Source organism: Etheostoma cragini, chromosome 16, assembly GCF_013103735.1.
Source record: "Etheostoma cragini isolate CJK2018 chromosome 16, CSU_Ecrag_1.0, whole genome shotgun sequence".
Classification (NCBI taxonomy): Eukaryota; Metazoa; Chordata; class Actinopteri; order Perciformes; family Percidae; genus Etheostoma; species Etheostoma cragini.
In genome coordinates, this window is record NC_048422.1 from 7,145,583 (window position 1) to 7,166,687 (window position 21,105).

Consider the following 21,105-nt stretch of genomic DNA (forward strand, 5'->3'; position numbering starts at 1 on the left):
CCCATTGATACAGATAAAAACAAAAGATTGTTTAGAGACTGCCAAACATGACTCTGACAGGGCAATCCCCTTGAATTTCTATTTCCCATTGCTACTCTAAGCACTTCTCCTGGGCAGATACATTCGCAGTACTTTGATGGGTAATAAATATACTCTTGTCATAATTCAACAGCACACTGCATTAATGTAAAATACCATTACCACATCCATTTGTAACTTTTTATTGATCCCAGCATGGTAAGGATATTGGACAACAAAGCAGAATACAAAAATATGTTGTTGTAAAAACTGGCCTGTAAAGACATATTGTATATATCTGCTGATATCTGCTGTGTATCATGTTGTTCTTGGTACACATGCAGCAGAAAATTAATTAAACCGATCCAAGCTTTGTATCATATTTGACCACTGGGAGTTGGGGTTATTTAGAACACAATTGAAAGTACAGGATATTGTTGTGTAAGTCTGCAGTCTCACCTTCCACAGAATCTGGGTGAGGTCCATTAGCACCACTGGGGACAGAGCAGGGATACTGGTTCTATAAGTGCGAACTTTGGCACCTGGCCCTCCCATGTGGTGCACTTTCTTGCCAACATTGAATTGTGGGAAGGTCTCTAAGCCCAGCTCCTTTATGAGCTCCAAGATATGTGTTTGGGTGCTGAAAGTGAAAATGAGCCATCGTCATGATGCATATGTTTACAGTGATTCAATATGTAGTAATGTTGCGACACTTTCAGCTGAAAATAAAAAAATGCATTTATTCTGTGTTTAGAAAAGTGAGCTGCAACATTGCTTGAGTGAGTCCTTAAATAGCTGGAATATCTGCCAAAATATAGACATAAAGCATCTGAGAGATGCTCTCTCCTCTTTCAATGAAACTGTCATCAAAGGGCTCTTGATCAGTGCACTTCACATGTTGACTGCAGGTTGTAGCAGACCAACTAGACAGCTCCTATACAAATATGTGAGAGCTTTTTACTTTGGTCAGAAGAGTCTCTGCCAGGACGTGGTGAAAATCCTGACTGGAATTTCCTATAAACCTCCTTTTTCAAACAGGACTTGAGCTGAGGTATTAAACAACCATTCCTCCAAAACCTATGAGAAATGGTAGGTATAAGGTGGGTTACTTCAGAGGCCTGAACTACAAATCAAGATTTGGCGTTATTGAGGTAACTTGAGGTTCAACCCAGGGTTTTCTGTATCACGACAGTGGATCAATTGTTAGCGGGTTAACTTGCCGTGGTAATTCAAGCTGAACACCTAACCTGGTCGGGAGCAGGTTAAATTGGAGATTAGAGGCCAGCGGGTGTAAAAGCACAGCCTACTGACCAATCAGTACTTAGAGAGAGAGAGAGAGAGAGACAAAAAGAGAGAGAGATGATTACTTGAATTGTATTTGGTGATGATGATTTCTCCCTTAAATTAAAAAATATAAAAACAAATTCAAATGTTGCCTTAGTGAGTTTAGCCTACGGTATTATGTATAGTTTGGTTTCTTGAGCCGTGTGTTGCCAATGCATTCATTTGAATAATGTTTTGATATTTTTTATTTGCACTCAGAATTCCAAGCAAAAGCAAAAAAAGTTTATTTCCAGCATCAGCTTTTTTTTGCCAGCTTTCCTTTCTGTTTTAGGAAGCAGCAACTGCATTTTGCCTGTAAAACCTGTGTGTTTTTCATATTTATGTAGAATTATAGTTTGCTGTTATGAAAAATATGAAGCTGTGGTAGATTTTTGCGATTGGTTTTATGCGAATGCACACGCCGCTGCATTGGGAAACCCTGGATTGACTGAACTAGTTGTTAACCACCGTCTTGATACAGGTTGTGCTGGACCGCGGTTGTTAGGGTTAGTGAAGCAGGGTAACTGAAAGAAATCCAGGGCATGTTGATGTTGATTTGTAGTACAGGCCTCTGATTGGAATGTTGGAGCACCAAGGAGACAATGCACATAACAAGGGGTGTTACAGACTAGAACTTGAAAGAGAAGTGAGCATGAGAAGTGAGAACATAACAAGTGTTGAACACTTGTTAAGTTTGAAAAGAAACAAAAATGCCAAGTTACATTCTACATGCCTGACATACTCTGTAGTGACTATTTGCTTATTGCTTTGGATCGCCATGGCTGGTGTCCACAGGAAAAACTTATTATTTCACATCGTTAAGTACATCAGCCAAAATGGAGAAAAGAAATACATACAAACCCATTGAATAAAAAAGTTCCTAGTTACTCCTAAGTTACTAGTTTGTAATGTATTAGCAGTACTGTGGCATACATTGCAATTAAAGACCTTGGGACTACAGGATCAGCCTACAGTACATCCCCATTCTATGCACATCAATACACATCGCCATTCTATGCTTTTCACAATAATGGGTAAAAACCCTCTATTAGGCCGTATATCCTTCAGTCTGTCTATTGTCTTTAGAAATCTTTTCAGCCGTTGCCTGGTGATAATGCTAACCACCGCACCACCGGGCCGCCCGTCAAGAAGTACATTTGCTATAATTGTATGGATGAAGCTTGCTTGTCTGAGGTCAAAATGCTCTGCCCTACTGGTTTCTTTTAGTTCTTCTGCACTATTGACTACATAATGAAAAAGGTGAAATGTCTGACTGACTTTCAATTGATTACTAGAAGCTTGATCTCTGGAACTGGAGTGAATCTTAAAAGGTTACGTTAACATGACATTTCTTGGTTTCTCCTCTTTGTTGTTTCGGTAGTTTTTGATCAAGCTTACCTTCCTACCCACTGTCCTCCTAAGTCCCAGCGATCAACACCACTGGCTGCTGGCATTTCAGTGGACACTGTGCGACCTCCCACCCGATCTGCAGACATAATTTAGTTAGAGCAAAACCTCTTTTCAACAATTTTATAACCATAGTAAGTATTAAATAATTTCTGTGTACCAATTGCTTTTAGTTTTACAAACCTTTTCCTTCCAGGATCAGTATTTTCAACTTGGCATTCCTTTTTCTGAGTAAATGAGCTGCACTCAATCCAGATAGTCCAGCACCAACAATTATAACGTCCCAAATTTCTGCAGTCATTGTTGTGCCAACTTGCTTTCAAACCATGAAGTCAGAAACAGAAATCTCAACTTTTTTCCCTTCTATTCTCTGTATCAATTAGGTTATCTTTCAAAGAGTTGGCTGCTTTCATAATCGTGCTCTTTGGAACTGCAAACAACGGAGCTTCTGACCTACTTGGCAGAGAATCAGCAGACTAAAATCCAGCAGTAAAAGCACGGAGAAGGCTTCTGATTTTTTGACAGGATAGGCCTTGTCAGATGCCAAGTCTTGTTCATTTGCAACCAATATGTTTGCAATACTAGTATGAGTGGTAAATCTAAAAATGCTCTCTTGGACTATGCTATCCACTGTCTTTTTAAACACTTTAACTCTAAAGGAAATAAGATCTGCCAAAAACTGTTTGAATTTATTTCAGTATTTACAATTAAGACATTTTATTTTATAGAAAAACTCCAACTGAGGCATAGTGATCAAACAACCATGCCAATTTAAATTTGATACACAGATTGCAGTGATTAATAGTACATCACTAGCAAAACAATATCAAGCTGTTGCCAGTACGGCACAAGACAGTACTGTACAAACACAAAAGAAATGGGTCTGAGCTTGGAGAACGTATATAGAATGAAACATGGAAGAAAACCCTAATCCAATAATAGACATTTTACTACCTCAAAAAGAACAGTAAAAATAAATCCAGAATTTACTAAATCTTCTTTTTGTTACAGCGGTGACACATGGTGTCTGTGGGGAAGGTGAATGGTCTGTGGTCAGTGCAGACACCACACAGAAAGCTCAGATGGTAAGATGCAAAATGAGAATCATGCAAATCATACCACAAATGTATATGTAGGGCTTGATATATGGGGGTTGTAGAGCAGCATCCACTTGGACTTTACACTAATGTGTGTGGGTGTGAGTGGGTGGGTGGGTGTGGGGGTGTATGTGTGTGTGTGTGTGTGTGGGTGTTAAATACCTAAAAACTGCAACAATGAATATATCATTCGATAATTACCACCTCAAGTGTCTTTTGGTTCATTTTCTCTCACTTGCTTACAACATGTCAAGGATATACAGCTCAATGTCCAAAAACTGAATAATTTCTTTAAAAAAAAGGTGTAGGAAGTTAGGCCTATGTTTATTCTAGGACTCGTGTATTAATCATTTCAGCGCAACTTTGCTTTGTCTGTTTTCTTGTCTTTTTTATTTTCCCCGCTAAATCTGTTTTCTAGCTCGAGAAAACATTCATCCCAGAGATGCCAAACTTGGCATGTTGGTGTATACAGTATGCGTATACTGTGTCCAACTACTATGACAAAAACATGTTTCACATATTTGTGTGTTAAATATATTCTTTTAATGATAAATGCTATGATAAATAGCAAAAAACATGTTTAAAAAAAAGTTAAAATCGTACATTGGTTTGAGATAAGTTTGAGTAGAGGGTATAACTGTGTGCTCTTGACTGTTCCGGAGACGGGTTCGGTCTTAATTTCTATAATTTTACACAGGCTTGTGCGTGTGCTCCTGGTTGTGCGGTAAGTGGGCGGTCAGGTGATGCAACTTTGAACCAAGCGGGTAAAATACCTTGAACAATTGCTTATTTGTCTATTTAGCAGGGAAATATGTAGCTGCAAAATGCTCCGCTGAGTTCACCAGCTTGTGAAGTTGCTAGCTGTCATGAAGAGTTTGGAGAAGCTGGTGCCTGTTAGTTGAATAGAGACATCCAGGATAAGTGAAAAAGCGCAGCTTGACCTAGTATGAACCGCTCATCGCGGCTTAATCTGTTGCGGGTTTGCCGAGCTAGGATGAACAGGTGAAGCTATGTCAAGCCAGGCGGAGATAGCTGGGATAAGTGCACGTTCACGGCTTTCTCAAATAGACCACGGTATCGATCACAGATTTACTGATGCAGAAATGGAGAAGACGCATGCGGCAGATGTTTCACCCAATGAGCAGCAGCTTCTAATGGAAAGAAATGAGGAGGGGAAGCATATCATATGCAGAAAGGGAAATACGGCTGTTATCAAACGGAGAGAAAAAGCCCAACAGACTATAGCGGACCGACTGAATGTGTAAGAATGTGAAAACATCTACTTAGCCTACTAGTCACAGTTTTACAAAGTTGTGGGCTACACTGTGTTTTAATTGCTTTTAATATGCTTGTTTCATGTTTCTGTTTTTATGTGATAAATGTGCTAGTTTTACTGTAAAGTGTCTTTGAGTAGCCTACCATGTAAAGCACAAAATAAATAAAATGTATTATTATTTAGCCTATTTTCCTTAAAAGTGAGCAGAGGGAATTAATGTTCCTCGGGAAATGTACCCTAAGGACTAAAGGCTTAATTTCAAAACCTTATTCAAAACGCGTGAATATGTTTTACAACCAAATTCACAAATCTCTATAACCTATGTCTAATTCTAAATATCTTTGTACAATTAATGTTCATACAGGACAATCAAAAAGGGACAAAAAATAGAAAAAGAAGTGAGTGACTTTAATACATGCTGTGAGCATATCTTTAAAACCATATTCATGTTTTTTTTTTTATTCTTGTGACAAGTGACAGCACCAAAATAAAAAGATTAAGAAGGATTGTGGTTTTCCCAGTGTGACGAATGGGCAGTGGGCAGCAGCCGCACACCAGGCAGCAGCCGCGGGCAGTGGCCGCACACCCAGCATCCTCGACACACTACCGACCCACCGGGAAAAGTCCTGACCCTCCCGGCATCTTGGTGCCAGTGCAACCATTTCCAACCATCTAAACCATCTAAACAACTGCTATAGTAGGGGTTTAAATCAAACTCCTGACAACAATAGTGACAAGTAATGTATGTTAATAAAAAATAAAGCAAAACACATGCAGAAGACAACAGAATAACTTAAACGTGTTTATTTTGGTTCAGAGCGGCAGCTGATTTAACACATGAGACTCCAGGCTTAATTTTAGCCTGATTGTAAATGTAAATGTGCTGTATTTATAAAGTGCTTTTCCAGTCTTAACAACTGCTCAAAGCGCTTTTACATCTACAGGAAACATTCACCATTCACACACATTCATACACTGTGGCCGGGGTTGCCGTACAAGGTGCCACCTGCTCATCAGGTAAACACTCACACACATTCACACTCCGATGCGCAGCACCGGGGGCAACTCGGGGTTCAGTGTCTTGCCCAAGGACACTTCGACAATGACTGCAGGGGCGGGGATCGAACCACCAACCTTCCGATTGGCAGGCAACCGCTCTACCACTGAGTCACAGCCGCCGATTGTTAGCCTGCTCTGGACCAGGCTAGTCACAGAGAATAAATCTCCATGGTTACTTGGCTGGGTGTAATTCAACCTGGTTTTGTGCCACCAAGTCAAAGCTAAAATCATCCAGGATAACTTTAACATCCCGGCTTAATACCTTATCCTGGTTTCGTGCAACAGACCCCTGGTGTTGGCTCGACTCGAAACCAGCCTACCTTTCACATTGGACACCACCAAATGGGTCAACAGAGGATGCCATATCCACAACACTTCACACCGCCCTCTCTCACATTGAAAGCAACACCTACATTATGTTATTTATTGATTTTAGACCCTCGAAACTGGTCATCAGTTAGATGCCCTTGGCACCAATAGTCCCCGATCTGTGAGGTTAGACAACCACACCTTTTCCACTCTGGAGCTTTGGCAGTCACTAAAAGCATATGTATTGCCCTTTGAGAGAGTCATTGGGTACCTGTGTTGTAGCTGGCTTAGCCCTGTGTGTGTGTGTGTTTGTGTGTGTGTTATGTGTGTTGTCTGTGTGTGCATCCTCAGAAAAGCACAGTAACACTTAATTTTTCAGTTCCTCAAATGTAATGGTAAGTGGTGTTTCTGCTATTTCTCAGCAAGCAGATAATACTAAGCTGTTCATTTTTTTAATACGTTTACAGGAAAGTGCGATATGTGTAATAAGTAATAATAAGTGAATTGATAAGCATGATTACCAAAACTTTATTCCCAGGTCTACCATTTCCTGGTAAGTAGGTAATAATTAGCAAGCAACTACTTTGAAATTTCTTGGAAATTAGAACTAAATAATTGATTTCCCAATAAGCAGTTACTAATTAGCTGGTTCTACCAAGTTAATTGATAGGCATAGGACAGGGTGGCATTAAATGTGTTTGGATTAGGATTTCTTGCCATGCTGAATTATTTTTGTTTAAGAGAAACTAAAATCACTTCCTTCTGCTGAAAACGTGTATGGGTATTTACTATTTAGCAATGTTGAAGGATTCAGGTTCTGGTACCTACTGTGTCCATCAGCAGTAAAGTTGAATCTAATCAAACTGTCTACCTGCTGTTTTGTGCTTGGCAGGTAACGTACACTACAAAAGAATGCCCTGAACAGTTTGTTAAAATGTTGTTGTTTTTCTCATATTTAAGGAATCAGGAAAAAGAGAAGTACTAGTTAAATGCTTTTTTAAGCACTAGCATATAAATTCCTCAAGCCAAGTCCATCCCATTCCTAGACAATGGAATGGGATGGACTTGCTCTCCATAATACCCTTTTCAAAGCAGGTATTCAGAATAGTGTAAATAAACTGAACTGCTCAAAAATTTGAAAAGAGTGGGTGTGTGGGTTCAGAAAGGAGTTTAGCTGGCGTTTAGATGGATTTGTCTCTGTGTGTGACAACTTTATCAGCAGGTGGCTATGAATAAAGATGCTTTTCAAAACAATTGCCCAAAGCTTGTGAAATAAATACGGCAACTAAAAGAGAAAATTCACATGAAGGTGTTTGATATTTTTATACAACTGCAGATAAAGCTTTTCATCCTTTTTTCCCTAATCCATCATCAGCATGTGTCTACTGAAGGACACCCCCACCGGTTTCATTTATTTAAGGCTGTTTTCCTTTAGATCTGGCTCAGAGATAAGCGCTGTACTTTCTTTATACATCCTGTAGGAATGTTTACAAACCTTGCTGGCTCGTGTTTATGGCTGAACAACCAGTTTCATGTCACTTGAGACCTCATGTGCTCTCTTTGTCTCCTTTATATTCAAAAACACAGACATATGAGAAATAAGAGGTGCTAGAGTGTGGTGTATTGTGTATGCAACAAAGGGGCTTATAGTAGCTGTGTGTTTTCTTGTGCAGGTGGATGCAGATGGCTTTAGTTTTATATTAAAGTACCATACTGGTCCAAATATAAGACGGCTATTTTTTCCCACAGTAAATTGGGGTCATCTTATAATTGGTGTCTAGACTTGCAGCTGTTTAAGTCGTAGAACGTAAGGGACGTCATCTATTTCAACAGCCAATAGAGAAGTCAGCTAAAATGCAAACAGTCAGAGACAATCTCACTGTGGTCCTCCAAGTGGCTGCTTCCAAGAGATTGACAGGAGGGTGTGTGATTACATGACAGAAAAACAAAATGATGGGATACCCACAGTGGTGTAGTCTACGTGATACGCAGGCATACGCAGTATAGGCTACCCACTAAGAAAGCTCCATGAATTCCATACAACCACTTAAAAATGCCCAGGGACACGCAACAACATACTTTCCATTATATTTTTGATACATTTAAAATTGTTATCTTTGTTTTTTGTTCTTCACAGGTATACAAGGCATATCCACCGTAAACTGGTGCATAAAAGTGTCTCAGAAAACAGGAAATTAAGTTGTTGATGCTCAAGACTTCCCTGGGGAGGAAACCCAGATCCCACTATGACATGCCCCCCCTCCACCAAAGACAGAACCAGTACAGTTTACCCACTACAGTACATTAGAATACACCACTGGATGCCCATTACCAGAGCAGTTGTTTAGCTGAAGGCCTTGGAAATATTTACCATTAATTTAAATGTGACACTTTCATCTAAAAAAATGTTGAAAATCACTTTCCATCACTATCAGTCTCATCAAATTGGCACACTTTCCTTACTCAGTTTTGTTTAATTTCTTTATTTTTGCATCTCATTTGATTAAAATTTTACATAATTTTATTTTTTGCGGTTGGGGCGGTTGTCCGTGAGTGTAAATTTCAAACTGTTCTCACATACGGTATTTGGGAAAGTTATAGGGTGTTAAAGACAATATTAACATCTGAATGGCAATACCAAGGAAACTTCTTGTAAACCGGTAAAACAGGTAAAGTAGCCATCCAATCAGAAGGCTTTAAGGTAATGAGGAGGAAGTAAAGGAGGAGCTCTCTGTAAAGCGAGAACAGGTGGCACACGGCTGCTTGAACCTTTTTATTCCATTGCCAGACGTTTGGATGTAATATCTGCATTCAGGTAGTATCAATAGAAACTTTATCAACAGTTAAAATCCATTTCACATCTTATTCTGTACATGTGAAGGCACTGTGCCGTCTGTGTCATAATCTCGTAATTTTAACCACCTGCTCCTAATGATTTTTATCTCAAACAGGATCACTATGTTCAGAAAAAGCTGCAGTCACTTGAGATCCTCTTTCTTTCCGCCCTGGTGGTTTGTCTACTTGTCATGCACCGCAAGTTTCTTGAGCACAGGTAAGAATACAGACACAAAAGGCACAATAATACAAGCACCCACATACAGCACAGGTCCATTGACTGAGCCCTGTGTAATCCACTCCACTGTATTTCATGAAATTGCATTTAATGAAGTTTCCTTCTATAAATGCTTATTGAGATCCTCATGTCTGGTCTCTGTTGAACGCTGCTGAGCCATAGGCCTCAGCGGTGTAAGCTTCCATAGGGGTTACCATGGCACTCAGTGTCTGTCCAATCAGGCTGGGAGATTATGCCTCCAGATGACTGTTGACTCCCTAATGTTCCAGGGATTTGAGCTCATTTTCTTTTCCACAGTGGGGCTCTTAATAGACTGATCTCCAGATCTTAAAGCATGAGCATAAAATGGGCATAATATGGCCATATTATGCTCATTTTCAGGTCCATAATTGTATTGTATTAATTGTAAACATATATATTTTTGGTTGTACCACATATCGCTGCAGCTCCTCTTTTCACCCTGTGTGCTGAGCTCTCTGTCATAGCTACAGAGTGAGGCTAGCGCTCGACCACCTCGTTCTCAATGGCGAAACACTGCTACAACACACAGGAGTACACCCTAATCTACAAAAGAAATTGTATAGAACTACACTGAACAAAATTAAAAACACAACATTTTTGTTTTTGCCCCCATTTTTCATGAGCTGAGATCAAAGATCTAAAACATTTTCTATGTACACAAAAGGTTAATTTTTCTCAAATGTTGTTCACAAATCTGTCTAAATCTGTGAAACGTGCAGTTATCAAACCAGTTTAAAAGGTGACATGTCCGGTGAGTATGCTGGCCATGCAAGAACTTGGATGTATTCAGCTTCCTGGAATTGTGTACAGATCCTTGCAACATGGGGCCGTTTATTGTCCTGCTGCAATAGGAAGTGATGGTTGTGGATGAATGGCACAAAAATGGGCCTCAGGATCTGCCCATACCATAAGCCCACCGCCACCATGTTAATCCACAATGTTGACATCAGAAAACCGCTCACCCACACAACGGCGTACACACCATCTGCCATCTGCCCTGTACAGTGTAAACCGTGATTCATCAGTGAAGAGAACACCTCTTTAAGGTGCCAGACGCCATTGAATGTGAGCCTTTGCCCACTCAAGTCGGTTACGACGACGAACTGCAGTCAGGTCCAGACCCCGATGAGGACAACAAGTATGCAGATGAGCTTCCCTCAGACGCTTTCTGACAAATTGGGCTGAAATTCTTTGGTCATGTAAACCAATTGTTGCAGCAGCTGTCTAGGTGGCTGGTCTCAGACAATCTTGGAGGTGAAGATGCTGGATGTGGAGCTCCTGGGCTGGTGTGGTCTACGGTGGTGTGGCCGGTTGGATGTACTGGCAAATTCTCTGAAACACCTTTGGAGACAGCTTATGGTAGAGAAATGAACATTTAATTCACAGGCTGTTGCCCAGGCAACAATAGCCCAGACCCGTGCATGTCCCTGAAAATATGTATCATTCAGAATTACAATGAGGGATTACATAGCAGTTAATATTGCATGTGTCTGTGATTAATTTTAATTTGTTAAGAATTGAAATACGTGCGAGGGATGCAGGTGACGTCAGCTGGTCCGCAGACTATCCACAAGGCTGAGGGAGAGAGCGTGACTTTGGGCTGCAGGTACACACCGAGCCCTTCTGACATTGGCGTACTTGACATTGAATGGTCTGTGGTCAGTCCAGACACTACGCAGAAAGATCAGATGGTAAGATGCAGAATGGTGCAAATCACATTACATATGTACTATATGTAGGGCCTTAACATTGTGTGTGTGTGTGTCCACTGCACCAGTAATGCATTATGCCCTGGGCCCATTTCCATTAACATTTGGTAGAAATTGGAGGTCCATGTATTTTTGACCTGCTGAAATGAAATGGAAATAAATACAACTTGTATATGTGTATCTTACACAAGCATTTGGAATTAGATAATTAGAAGTGCACAATTGCATGCTGTCGCCATCTTTCCCTAAAATTAGTACCAAATTACAAAGTTCTTTGTAGAAAACAAAAAATTATGGACCAGTAAATTGAGAGGAGGAAGGATTCAGAACACTGTTAGAATAACACAAAGGTTAGAAACCAGTATACAAGGCTGGTCTCATGACCAGTACCATAATGACCATGACCATGAAACTAAACTAATCTATTGAGATTGTCCACTTCATTTCAAATTCTTCAAATTCTAGTCTAAAGTCTAAATCACAATTCAGGCAGGAGTGTGGTGGAACTCCTACCACCTTTTTATTTCCACAGTAATTTATCCAATTGGCTTTTCATTTAAAGGAGTCATTAGTGTTGGAGACTGGAGAGGATGTTTTTCCCCTTGTCCCTGCCCTTAGGCAGCAGAGATTTTATCACAGTCAATACACGATTGCCTAGGTCCAATACGTGCTGCTTTAGTCAAGGGACCAGTGCAGATTATAGGTTCTTGTGCATATTGAATGCTTTGTGCATTTAAACACTTAAGCAGTACAGCTCTTACCAGCTCTTTATTTTAAATTGATCAAAATAGTTTTCCACTGCAAACTTAAATCTACCTTAATCAATATTTGGCCACAACGGGGTAGAGAAACTCAAAAACAAGCAGACAAGCACAAAGCCTAAGTCTAAGCATAAGTCGCATTTCAATTCAAGATTCCAAGGACCTTTTAGTCCTTGGAAAAAAATTTAAGTTTTAACTAAAAGGTTCCTTTAGCCTATCGTTAACTGTGTTTCCACCTTTTCACTGTGTGAAGCTTGTCCAAATTAGACCTCCGACATATGAAAAAGCAACATGATGAGATGAGGCCTGCTGTGGTTGCAGGGGTAGATTTTGTCTCCATAGAGCGTAACCCCTGTAAAACATAGGGAAAATAATGTTGTTTTTTCATTCACAGTTGTGGTAGTTGGCTTGCACGAATCTATTGTCTTCACTTTGTCTTTTTTTTTTTTTTTTATGAGTCAGGAAGTCAAAAAAACCCAACTATCTTTACTTATAATGCTATCAAACAAAGAGAAATGTTTTCCCTTTTTCCTCAAATGGTCATTAATGGATCCTAGACTACTTCCTTGTTTTAACATCTGATCAGGGACTTTTTTGGGGGGAGAATTAAACCCTGCAGAACTTAATTTGGACACTGGTCCTGCAATGGCCCAATCCTAAAGTTAGGATTCACAGACTTTGGTGCGCGTTCTCGCGAAATTTGTAAGGGCTTAGGGTCTTAGCAATGTTGAATTTCAAAGGGTGTGAGGGTTTGAGTAAACACTTACCGAACTGTGGATAATTCCATTTCTGTGAATTCTGTGAATCACGGAAAATGAATTATCCAGAGTTCAAAGCACTGTGACGTTCACCGCATGGACCATAGGGACGTCTGGAAATTACAAATGTAAACAACAGAACAACACACGACCACGGAATGGACCGGACCTGTTGTCCAGCTTGTAAAACAAAAATTTGAAACAATTTGAAACCAGCCAGCCGTCTCCTGGGCCTTGGTCGCGTGGAAATCACCAAACTTAAAATGAAAAAACCCAAACCGGCAAGTGTCAGCAACATCTTTGAAGCGTTGCCAAAGTGATCTTGTGAAGTGCTGTCCCAATCCCATTTATACTTATCTGAGCCAATATGGCCTCACACACTTACTCACTTGAGATCAATTAAGTCTGTGAGTCCTCACGGCTCACTTGGGGATTTGGCCAATGAGTTCTTCAGAAGGTTTTTAGTTGTGAGGGAAAACAAAAAGTGCCTATATTATCACACCACAAAATTGTATGCTAATGTCTTAGCAAACAATTGCCTGTTTACACGTCCAGCAGACAGGTAACAACATTATCATCCCAAAAGCAACATTAGCATTCATTTGGGGCTTTGTTTCTGTCCATACTGATCAATGTCACTCTACTGCAGTATACGCGGTTCTCTGGCTCTCTGATATGGTTTCCATGAGTAAAGAAAAATATCTTGTTTTTTAACTGCTACTTTCCATTACACCAGCTAGCCAAGCAGGTAGTGTACAGTTTGTTAATGACAGCTTGTTTGCTGAAACCATCTGCATGCTATTTCTGGACACAAGGTTGTTAAGTGTGAAGACAGAACCATTTCGTAAATGTTAAGCAAAGCAACACGCTATACATCTGTAGTTTGGTAGGTGTGTCTTTACAAGGTTGACTCTGTTGAATCTTTCTTTTTTCATTTTGTTCTCCATCAGCTTGTATCCTATACCAGCGGCACTACATACATCCATGGCAACCACGCTCTTGCAAAAGGGCTCAGCTTTGCTGTTCCTGACCCCTCATTGGGTGACGCTTCAATCTCAATTGCTCTGCTGTCACCTGCTCACAGTGCTACCTACCAGTGTAAAGTGAAGAAATCACCTGGAGTGGACATGCGCAAGGTGTCACTGGTGGTACTGGGTAAGACTCAGGCATTGGGTTGCAACCAAGGTTTTGCACGTCACCCGATGTCATTGTTTATGTCCATCACCTTTGACAACTAAGTCCTGTTGGGTTTAAAGGAGAATGCGGCTGCACACATTTACTTTTAATATTTTGGGTTGCAAATTTGGTCACATTTCAAGGTTACATTTTGCCTTGTCAGGTGCCAGTATGCATTACACTTGCAATTTGCCACAAAACTAATTTCAGTGTATCTGCTATCAGGTACGTTTTAATCTTTTGAGACTACTGCTACATTACCACAATGATGTGTATCCATTAGTGGTTTGTGGAGGTCAGTTATTCTTTCAAGGCCACATTGATGTCAGTGAGAAGTATTGTAAGATAATGGCTCTCTCAGTCTATGTTGTTTTTAAAATGGTTTTGCCAGTCAGGGTTTGTCTATGTAAAAGAAAAATCCTTTGATTAGATGTTGCTCCCTCAATTTAAGGTCAAATCTCCCCAATTACCTAGAGTGCCTAATAAAGAAAATGTCCCTGCAATTTGAAAATATGGATTTTACTCCTCCATCTCAAAACACATCACCCAAAGCTATAACTTAACTTGTTTGTTTATTTTTACAGTTTAACAGCATTTACTGTTCCATAATCCAAATGTGCATTTGTGTTTGACCATATAATCTTAATCTATAATCTCTATATATATATATATATATATATATATATACATATAGATTATACTAGATTTTCCGGAGCACCCACACATGAGGTTTGCTTAATCTGCCGGTTGAAAAAGATACGTGTCCCAGTAGAGATGGCTTTCACAGTTTTGAGCATTGTGATTAAATGAAAAGAAAAAAAAAGAAAATATATATTTATTTATTTTCTTTTTGAAAGGAGCATCACTTCAGACCAACTCATTTGTTTTCAGGTAACCAATCAGAGATACAGATCAAGGGATTTCATTTTTTATTTCTCAGTTCAAAGATTCAGTACTTTTATTCTGTCAGGCCAAAAACATTTAATTATAATTTTATGTTCATCTGATACAGTAATGGCTAAAGCAATACTTTGTTGTTCTGTTGGAGGATTTGATATGGACACAATAGATAATCTATTCAATGTGCCTAATAATGTACAATTCATTTGAATATAACAGATTTTTTTGCTTTAAAATCACCCAAATGGCAAAATCAATTAAAAAAATAGCATTCTCAAACAGTGCATCTACATCTAGCTCAGCCTATGTTATTTCACTATCGTCTACAAGCAACTATCAAAAGTCCAAGTGAGTCTAGGGCTTTAAAAAAAAAAAAATAAATAAATAAATCTCAATGGAGCATAGTCTGTGATGGAATTTTAAGTGACTTTTTGTGTCTGACCTAAAGTATTTCTCAGGACTGTTTACTCTGAACACTCAGCTCGGTATCAAAGCTGTATCAGATGAAATCCTCCCTTGTTGAAAACGGGCATATTGTTGAATGAATATCTGCAGCAAAGACTCTAATATTGATAGATAGCCTGAAGCTGTTTTCATTCTAACAGGAAAACCGACAGCCCTGAGAGCCCACAAGTCATTTTCTAGATGAGGTATTTTATATGACCCTGAGCAAGATGAGTGATTCGGGGAATGCATATATATATGGCAGAAGAGTATTCCTTGCTTTATTATGTAAATGGGGAAGAAGACACTTACATGTGTGAAATGTGAATGTCTTCAGGTCTTTTCTACACAAGTATCGTGTAATTTCTCTCGGCCTAACCGCTACCTACTTTTACCTTCTTTTAACTATTAAAACAGGAGAGTGGTCCATGTTTCCGACTTGTCATCTTTAACTCGTCAAACCTACATTCTGTATAGATTTTAAAATATAGTTTTCACAATGTATATTTTATTATTGTGTACTGGAGACATGTTTGTAATATTTTATAGGATTTTTGAGTAATACAATGCTTTGCTTTGTTGTTGTCACCAATCTATGTGGGGTACATTTGTGTTATTAAAGCCAAAATCATAATGGTTCCTCTAACTTCATCCTTAAAGCAAGAAAGCTGTATTTTTTTTTTAAGAAAATGGAAATGGCAGCGCGGAATTATCCATTTGTTGTCTGATTTCAGCAAAGCCGTCTGTGCCAAAATGCTGGGTGGAGGGTGGGGAGCTGGTCGGCGAGGCTGTGTCTCTGCACTGCAAGTCTGCAAAAGGCTCCACTCCCTTAAAATACACATGGAGGAGAGAAAGTGCCGGACCCATCCCTGCTGCAGCCACACAGAGTAAGTGTGACCTCTGCTGACGTCATGGTGCTACTGCAGATCAAAGTGTGTGTGTGTGTGTGTCTGTGTGTTTTACTGTGTGAGCTAAATGAAAACCCTTTTCTAGTTAAATGTACAGCATGTGCTTATTTATATTTCAAGGTGAAGGAATCTAGGTATGTATCAGCATTCAGATTTTCAATGTAATGGAAAATCCAGGTGAAAGAATAATGAAGAGCCACTGATTTGCAGCACAACACTAATAGTACTTTAACAATTTATACTTATTTTCTCCCTATTTTCTTTTCACTTAAAAAAAAAACCATATACACCCACCCAAACATTGCTAAATCCATTCTATTTTTAGGGAAACATTGAAACCCTATCTGATGTATCTTAATTTTTGTGTTTACTGCAAATTTGTGTGTGTGGGTGTGTTCGTGTTTGGGTGTGTGTGTTTTCTCAGACAGCGTGACTGGGGAGCTAAAAATCAGCAACCACTCGCAGAGCTTCACAGGATTCTACCTTTGTGAGGTGAAAAATGCTGTTGGAACCGAACATTGCAGGATCAACCTGAACGCAAACAAACGTAAGGAAACCCACCACCACAGCAAATGTTTCTGTTCACGTACAGTACATCCCACATGATGCACACATGCGATCACGCAAGACCTAGATTTCACCCTTTTAAGTCTTCCCTGTCTGTAGGCTCTCCAAACCCCCCCCCCCCCTATTGCTCCACTTCTCACACACAGGGTTTAAACCATGGTGCTCCGTAACATGAGTGTATTATCTTCATCATTATGCTGTCTAATGATGACAGGATAAGGCCACAGTCAATGGCAAAAAAATTGCTTTATGCACAGAAGATAAAACATTTTTTTACTATCCGCTTTCATCACTGACTTCCTGCTGCTGAGTCAAACATAAGTAATTCTAAATTGATTCCACAGCCTTGTATGTTGACAGTCCTCATTACCTTGAGAAAGGAACAAAAACTAAACGAGAAAAGGCAGCAACAGAAAACAAGTGGACTCATTAAAAGCACCTCATCAACCGATTTTAGTTGGCAAAGTTCTAAAAGGAAATCCAGAAATTCTCTTATGAGGCCAGTCCATGCACAGTTACTCTGAACATCTCTGAACATGACAGACACCAGAGAAATACCAGAGCTGTCTCACAGTGAAATGAATCTGGTGACTGTAAGTGCATCCGGAGGGAGTACCGTCAGTGATTCAGTGCATCTTTATGAAATAGATCATCTCTGGGTCTAGACTCAAACAAGCAGCTCTCTACATGAAGGGATCCATAATGTTTGTGTGGATCCATAAAATGAATTTGTCTTTGTGTGCCTTGTGATCTGTGGAGCAGACCGCCATATTACATCTTGCTGAGTCCATAACTTCCAGTCTTAGTGCTCAGATTCTTGGCTTCAGGCAGACAATCATTTATTTTCATTAAAAATGTTCATAAATCTGACTTTCCAAGAGCCGGGCCTTGAGACTTTGTGTGAAGTTATGGTATGTGGTGCAGTTTCTTCTTTCATTTGGTAGTGTTCTAACTATCAGAAGCTCCAAAAGAAAAGCCTGATTGATTGAAGGTGCTGGACCTGTAAGGGGTCCCCTTACACAGTCCCCTCTCAGAACAGACCTTGTGGATCTTTTATTAGAATTGTTTTTAGATTAGAATTTGCTTAATAAAAAGTATTGAGTGGTGGAGACGCGTTGACATTCACATTAGGCAGGTGTCAGTGTATTTGATTAGATTTTCCTAACTAATGATGGCACATTTAAGAATTTTACAATGGTGTTAAGTAGTGAGTTTTTTTGAGGGCTCAAGGGTTGTGTCTTTTGCTTGCATCCAACTTGTTATACAATTATTAGGCTGCTTCTTATATACCTAAAATTGGCTAGACTGTATTTTGTTATTTGCATTCATTTGTTTTTTTGAAAGAGAAGGTGGAGTCAAGGATGATACCGAGATATTTTACATGAGGGATAAGTTGAATATTCTCACCAGATACACAAACTTTGTAATCACAGTCAGGTGTGGAGTGTCTTTTAAAAAAAAACATGCAGACAGTTTGCTTTACATTTAGATGAAATCAAAAACAAGGTGACTGTTTAAGCCATGTAGTTACATTTGCCATTTCTACGTTAAGTTTAGAATATGCTTCTTAAATATGCTATATTATAGTATCATCTAGATACATCTGAACTTCACACCCTGTACAAGTTGATGGCAAGTTATTTACGTATAAGCTAACAATGAGAGGTCCTAAGATGGAACCATAGGGCACACTCAATTTTTGATCATAAAGGTGATGTTTCACTACTCACCCTTACGAATTGAACCCTGTCCGCAAGATAGGACTTCGTCCAATTCAGCATGTTGGAGGAAAAATTCAAATTGGCTTATCTAGAAATGAGTATTTAATGATTAACAGTATCAAATGCCTTTTTTAAATCCAAGAATATAGCCCCAACGACACCTTCTTTGTCCAGTTTAAGATTTCTCAGCAAATTTTGACACAACTGGTAAAATGCTAATACTCCTGTAATTGCTCACATCATTTGGGTCTGATTTATAGACTAGAACAACTATGGCTGACATCCAATCTTTTGGAAACTTCCCTTCTCTTTTTTTATTACCTTTGTTATTGGCTTAATTAAGGTAATTTTAAAAGCATGGCTTCCGTTTTTGGACATGACAGAGTTGTTTTGTTATGTCATTAGGCAGTTTTAATTAATAATTAATACGTTTAATTGTTCAAGATGTGTTTGGAATACCCCTTATCAGACTAACAAAGAAATTAGCTTTAGCCACTCGGATGTTACCTTATTTCTAAGTGCAGTGAAGATGTGTTTGTCATTCAATAGTTTTGTCTTAAAAAAGGTTCGCAAGGCAAGGTCTCTCTTCTTCATTAGTTTCCGTATATCACCATTTATCCAGGGCAGAGTATATTTACTGTCACCTTTAACTTTACTTTTCTGTCGAAATTGTTCTGTTCTTTCCACATCCACATTTTGCCGGGCAGTAGTTCATTCCAATTAATGTTCTTAATTACATTTTTACAATTACATAATTCACTCTTACGTAATCTAAATTGCCTGGGCTTTGCTATAGATGACCCCTATGCCCGCTTTTTCGCGAACTTTCTAGCTAAGAAGATTAGATTATGATCTGACAGACCTGTGATCATGTTGAATTATTTGAATTATTTAGTTTGGTTTGTTGCTGAAATTTAAGTAAATTTGTGTTCTGGATGATAGATTTATCCTTGTCGGCCCCTTCACTAACTGCCTGAGTTCAAATTTATTTATCATTTGTTTTAGTGCCTTTTCAGCTGACTTATCATACTTTTATTTAAAAATCATCCATTATAATTTCTCCCTTCTATGAGCTGCCTTCTCTTAGTATAGTACTTCATTTTTCAAAGAATTCAGATTTTGCATTGGGTGGTCTATATACACCAATGATTCTTCATCGTTCTCAATCAAATATTGAATCTCTTTACAAGATATTTGATCCACCTCCACCTCTTCCCCCTACCCTGTTTCCTAAAGGAATTATAGCCGTGGATAGACGGGGCAGAAGATGGGCAAGTTTTTATGAAGCCCTGTCTCCGACAAACTAGGTTTTAGAATCTGCAAGAAGATGTTTAATTTCATCACTTTTTGGCATAATGCCGCAAATATTCACTTGCCCCCAAGGCAGACCTTAAGGTTTAGCACCAGGATCCCACAGTACTTTGGCATTGTTAACAGTTTTAAAAACTGAGTTTGAATCTGAGAAGAGAACATCACTCTTTGTCTTAAGCTGGTTCTTCACACTGCTGCGCGGCAACCGCCCTGACAAAAAAAGAAACCCTTTTATGAAAAGTGCTTCCTACATTTAAAAAATCTGTGCGCATTCACGTGGGTGGTAACTGTTTCATACCTCTACTGCGTAATCAAACCTGTTTCCCTTCTGGTGCCTTCCTCTCATTGGAAGCACTGGAAGCACTGGAAGTTCCTCCACAGTGCTGTGAAATCCCCCTTAGGCTTATAAACAGTTTTTAAAAACCCTAGAATATTATTAAATAAGATGAAGACACAAAGTTACACTTTTTTATGAAGCCTTAAAAAAACAGTGACCTTTTTTGAAAATACATTGACTTTCTTACCGAGAGTTCGATAACGGGGTCAATACTGCGCCCGACCAAGAAAAAGTACAGTTATGCGTCTGAAGTCCTGTCATCACTTTGAGGTTGCCAGGCAACCAGCAGAGACTCAGAGAAGTTAATGTGCCTGGCCAGAAAATATTTTGACACACACCACCGATGTAAAACCATAACGTTGTACGAATTAAACAAACAAGATGTAAATTAAAGCGGCAAGCAGCGACGAATGGGCCTTGGTGCAGAAATAATGAGAGCTTAGGGAGGTTTTAGCCTTGTTACTAGATGATGTATTTTCCCTGATTCCAGTCTTTGTAACAAACTAAGCTACCTGGTTGCTGGCAGTAGCCTCATAACTAGCTCACAGATGACAGTAGCATTTGTCATCTTATCTAACTCTTGGCAGGAAAACAAATAAGCATATTTTCTAAAATGTTGAACAGTAAATGAACCATTGTGCATGAATGTTTGTTTATTTATTTAAGAAAAGGGACAATGCACATTAATTAACATGTGCACAGTCCAACATGTAAATATGCCAGCTTTAGCCATATGGGCTAATTTACATCTGCAGTCCCTGGCAGATTGACCTTAAAAGAAAAGAAAAAATCACTTGAACACAGACGAAAGAATATAAGCACAATAGCACTGACAAAACTCACATTTATATAAGCACATAAAAGCCAGTAACCACCAATTTAATGGATTCTTTGCAAACTGTTAGAGGATGATGGCCGCCCACCACGAGC

At 39.2% G+C, this 21,105-nt stretch overlaps 2 protein-coding genes across 3 annotated transcripts in view; one reads left to right on the plus strand and one right to left on the minus strand.

Moving 5' to 3' along the window:
* Positions 1–3,186, minus strand: part of si:ch211-127i16.2 (probable flavin-containing monoamine oxidase A) — a 39,473-nt gene extending 36,287 nt beyond the window's left edge. Inside the window, exons 1-3 of the mRNA XM_034896637.1 lie at positions 2,932–3,186; positions 2,740–2,827; positions 478–658 (exon numbers count right to left, since the gene is read on the minus strand). Of these exons, the coding sequence (XP_034752528.1) occupies positions 478–658; positions 2,740–2,827; positions 2,932–3,049 (387 nt within the window). The 5' untranslated portion in view covers positions 3,050–3,186. The remainder of the gene's footprint in view (positions 1–477; positions 659–2,739; positions 2,828–2,931) is intronic.
* vsig8a (V-set and immunoglobulin domain containing 8a) overlaps positions 1–21,105 on the plus strand; it is a 69,196-nt gene that overhangs the window by 42,033 nt on the left and 6,058 nt on the right. The window contains exons 1-6 of one of the 2 annotated variants that reach the window (XM_034896639.1): positions 9,233–9,304; positions 9,441–9,541; positions 11,099–11,274; positions 13,762–13,966; positions 16,066–16,218; positions 16,664–16,786. In XM_034896639.1, coding sequence (XP_034752530.1) covers positions 9,448–9,541; positions 11,099–11,274; positions 13,762–13,966; positions 16,066–16,218; positions 16,664–16,786 — 751 coding nt within the window. In that variant the 5' untranslated portion in view covers positions 9,233–9,304; positions 9,441–9,447. Of the gene's footprint in view, positions 1–9,232; positions 9,305–9,440; positions 9,542–11,098; positions 11,275–13,761; positions 13,967–16,065; positions 16,219–16,663; positions 16,787–21,105 lie in introns of those variants that run through there. The other variant, XM_034896638.1, reaches the window with a different exon arrangement.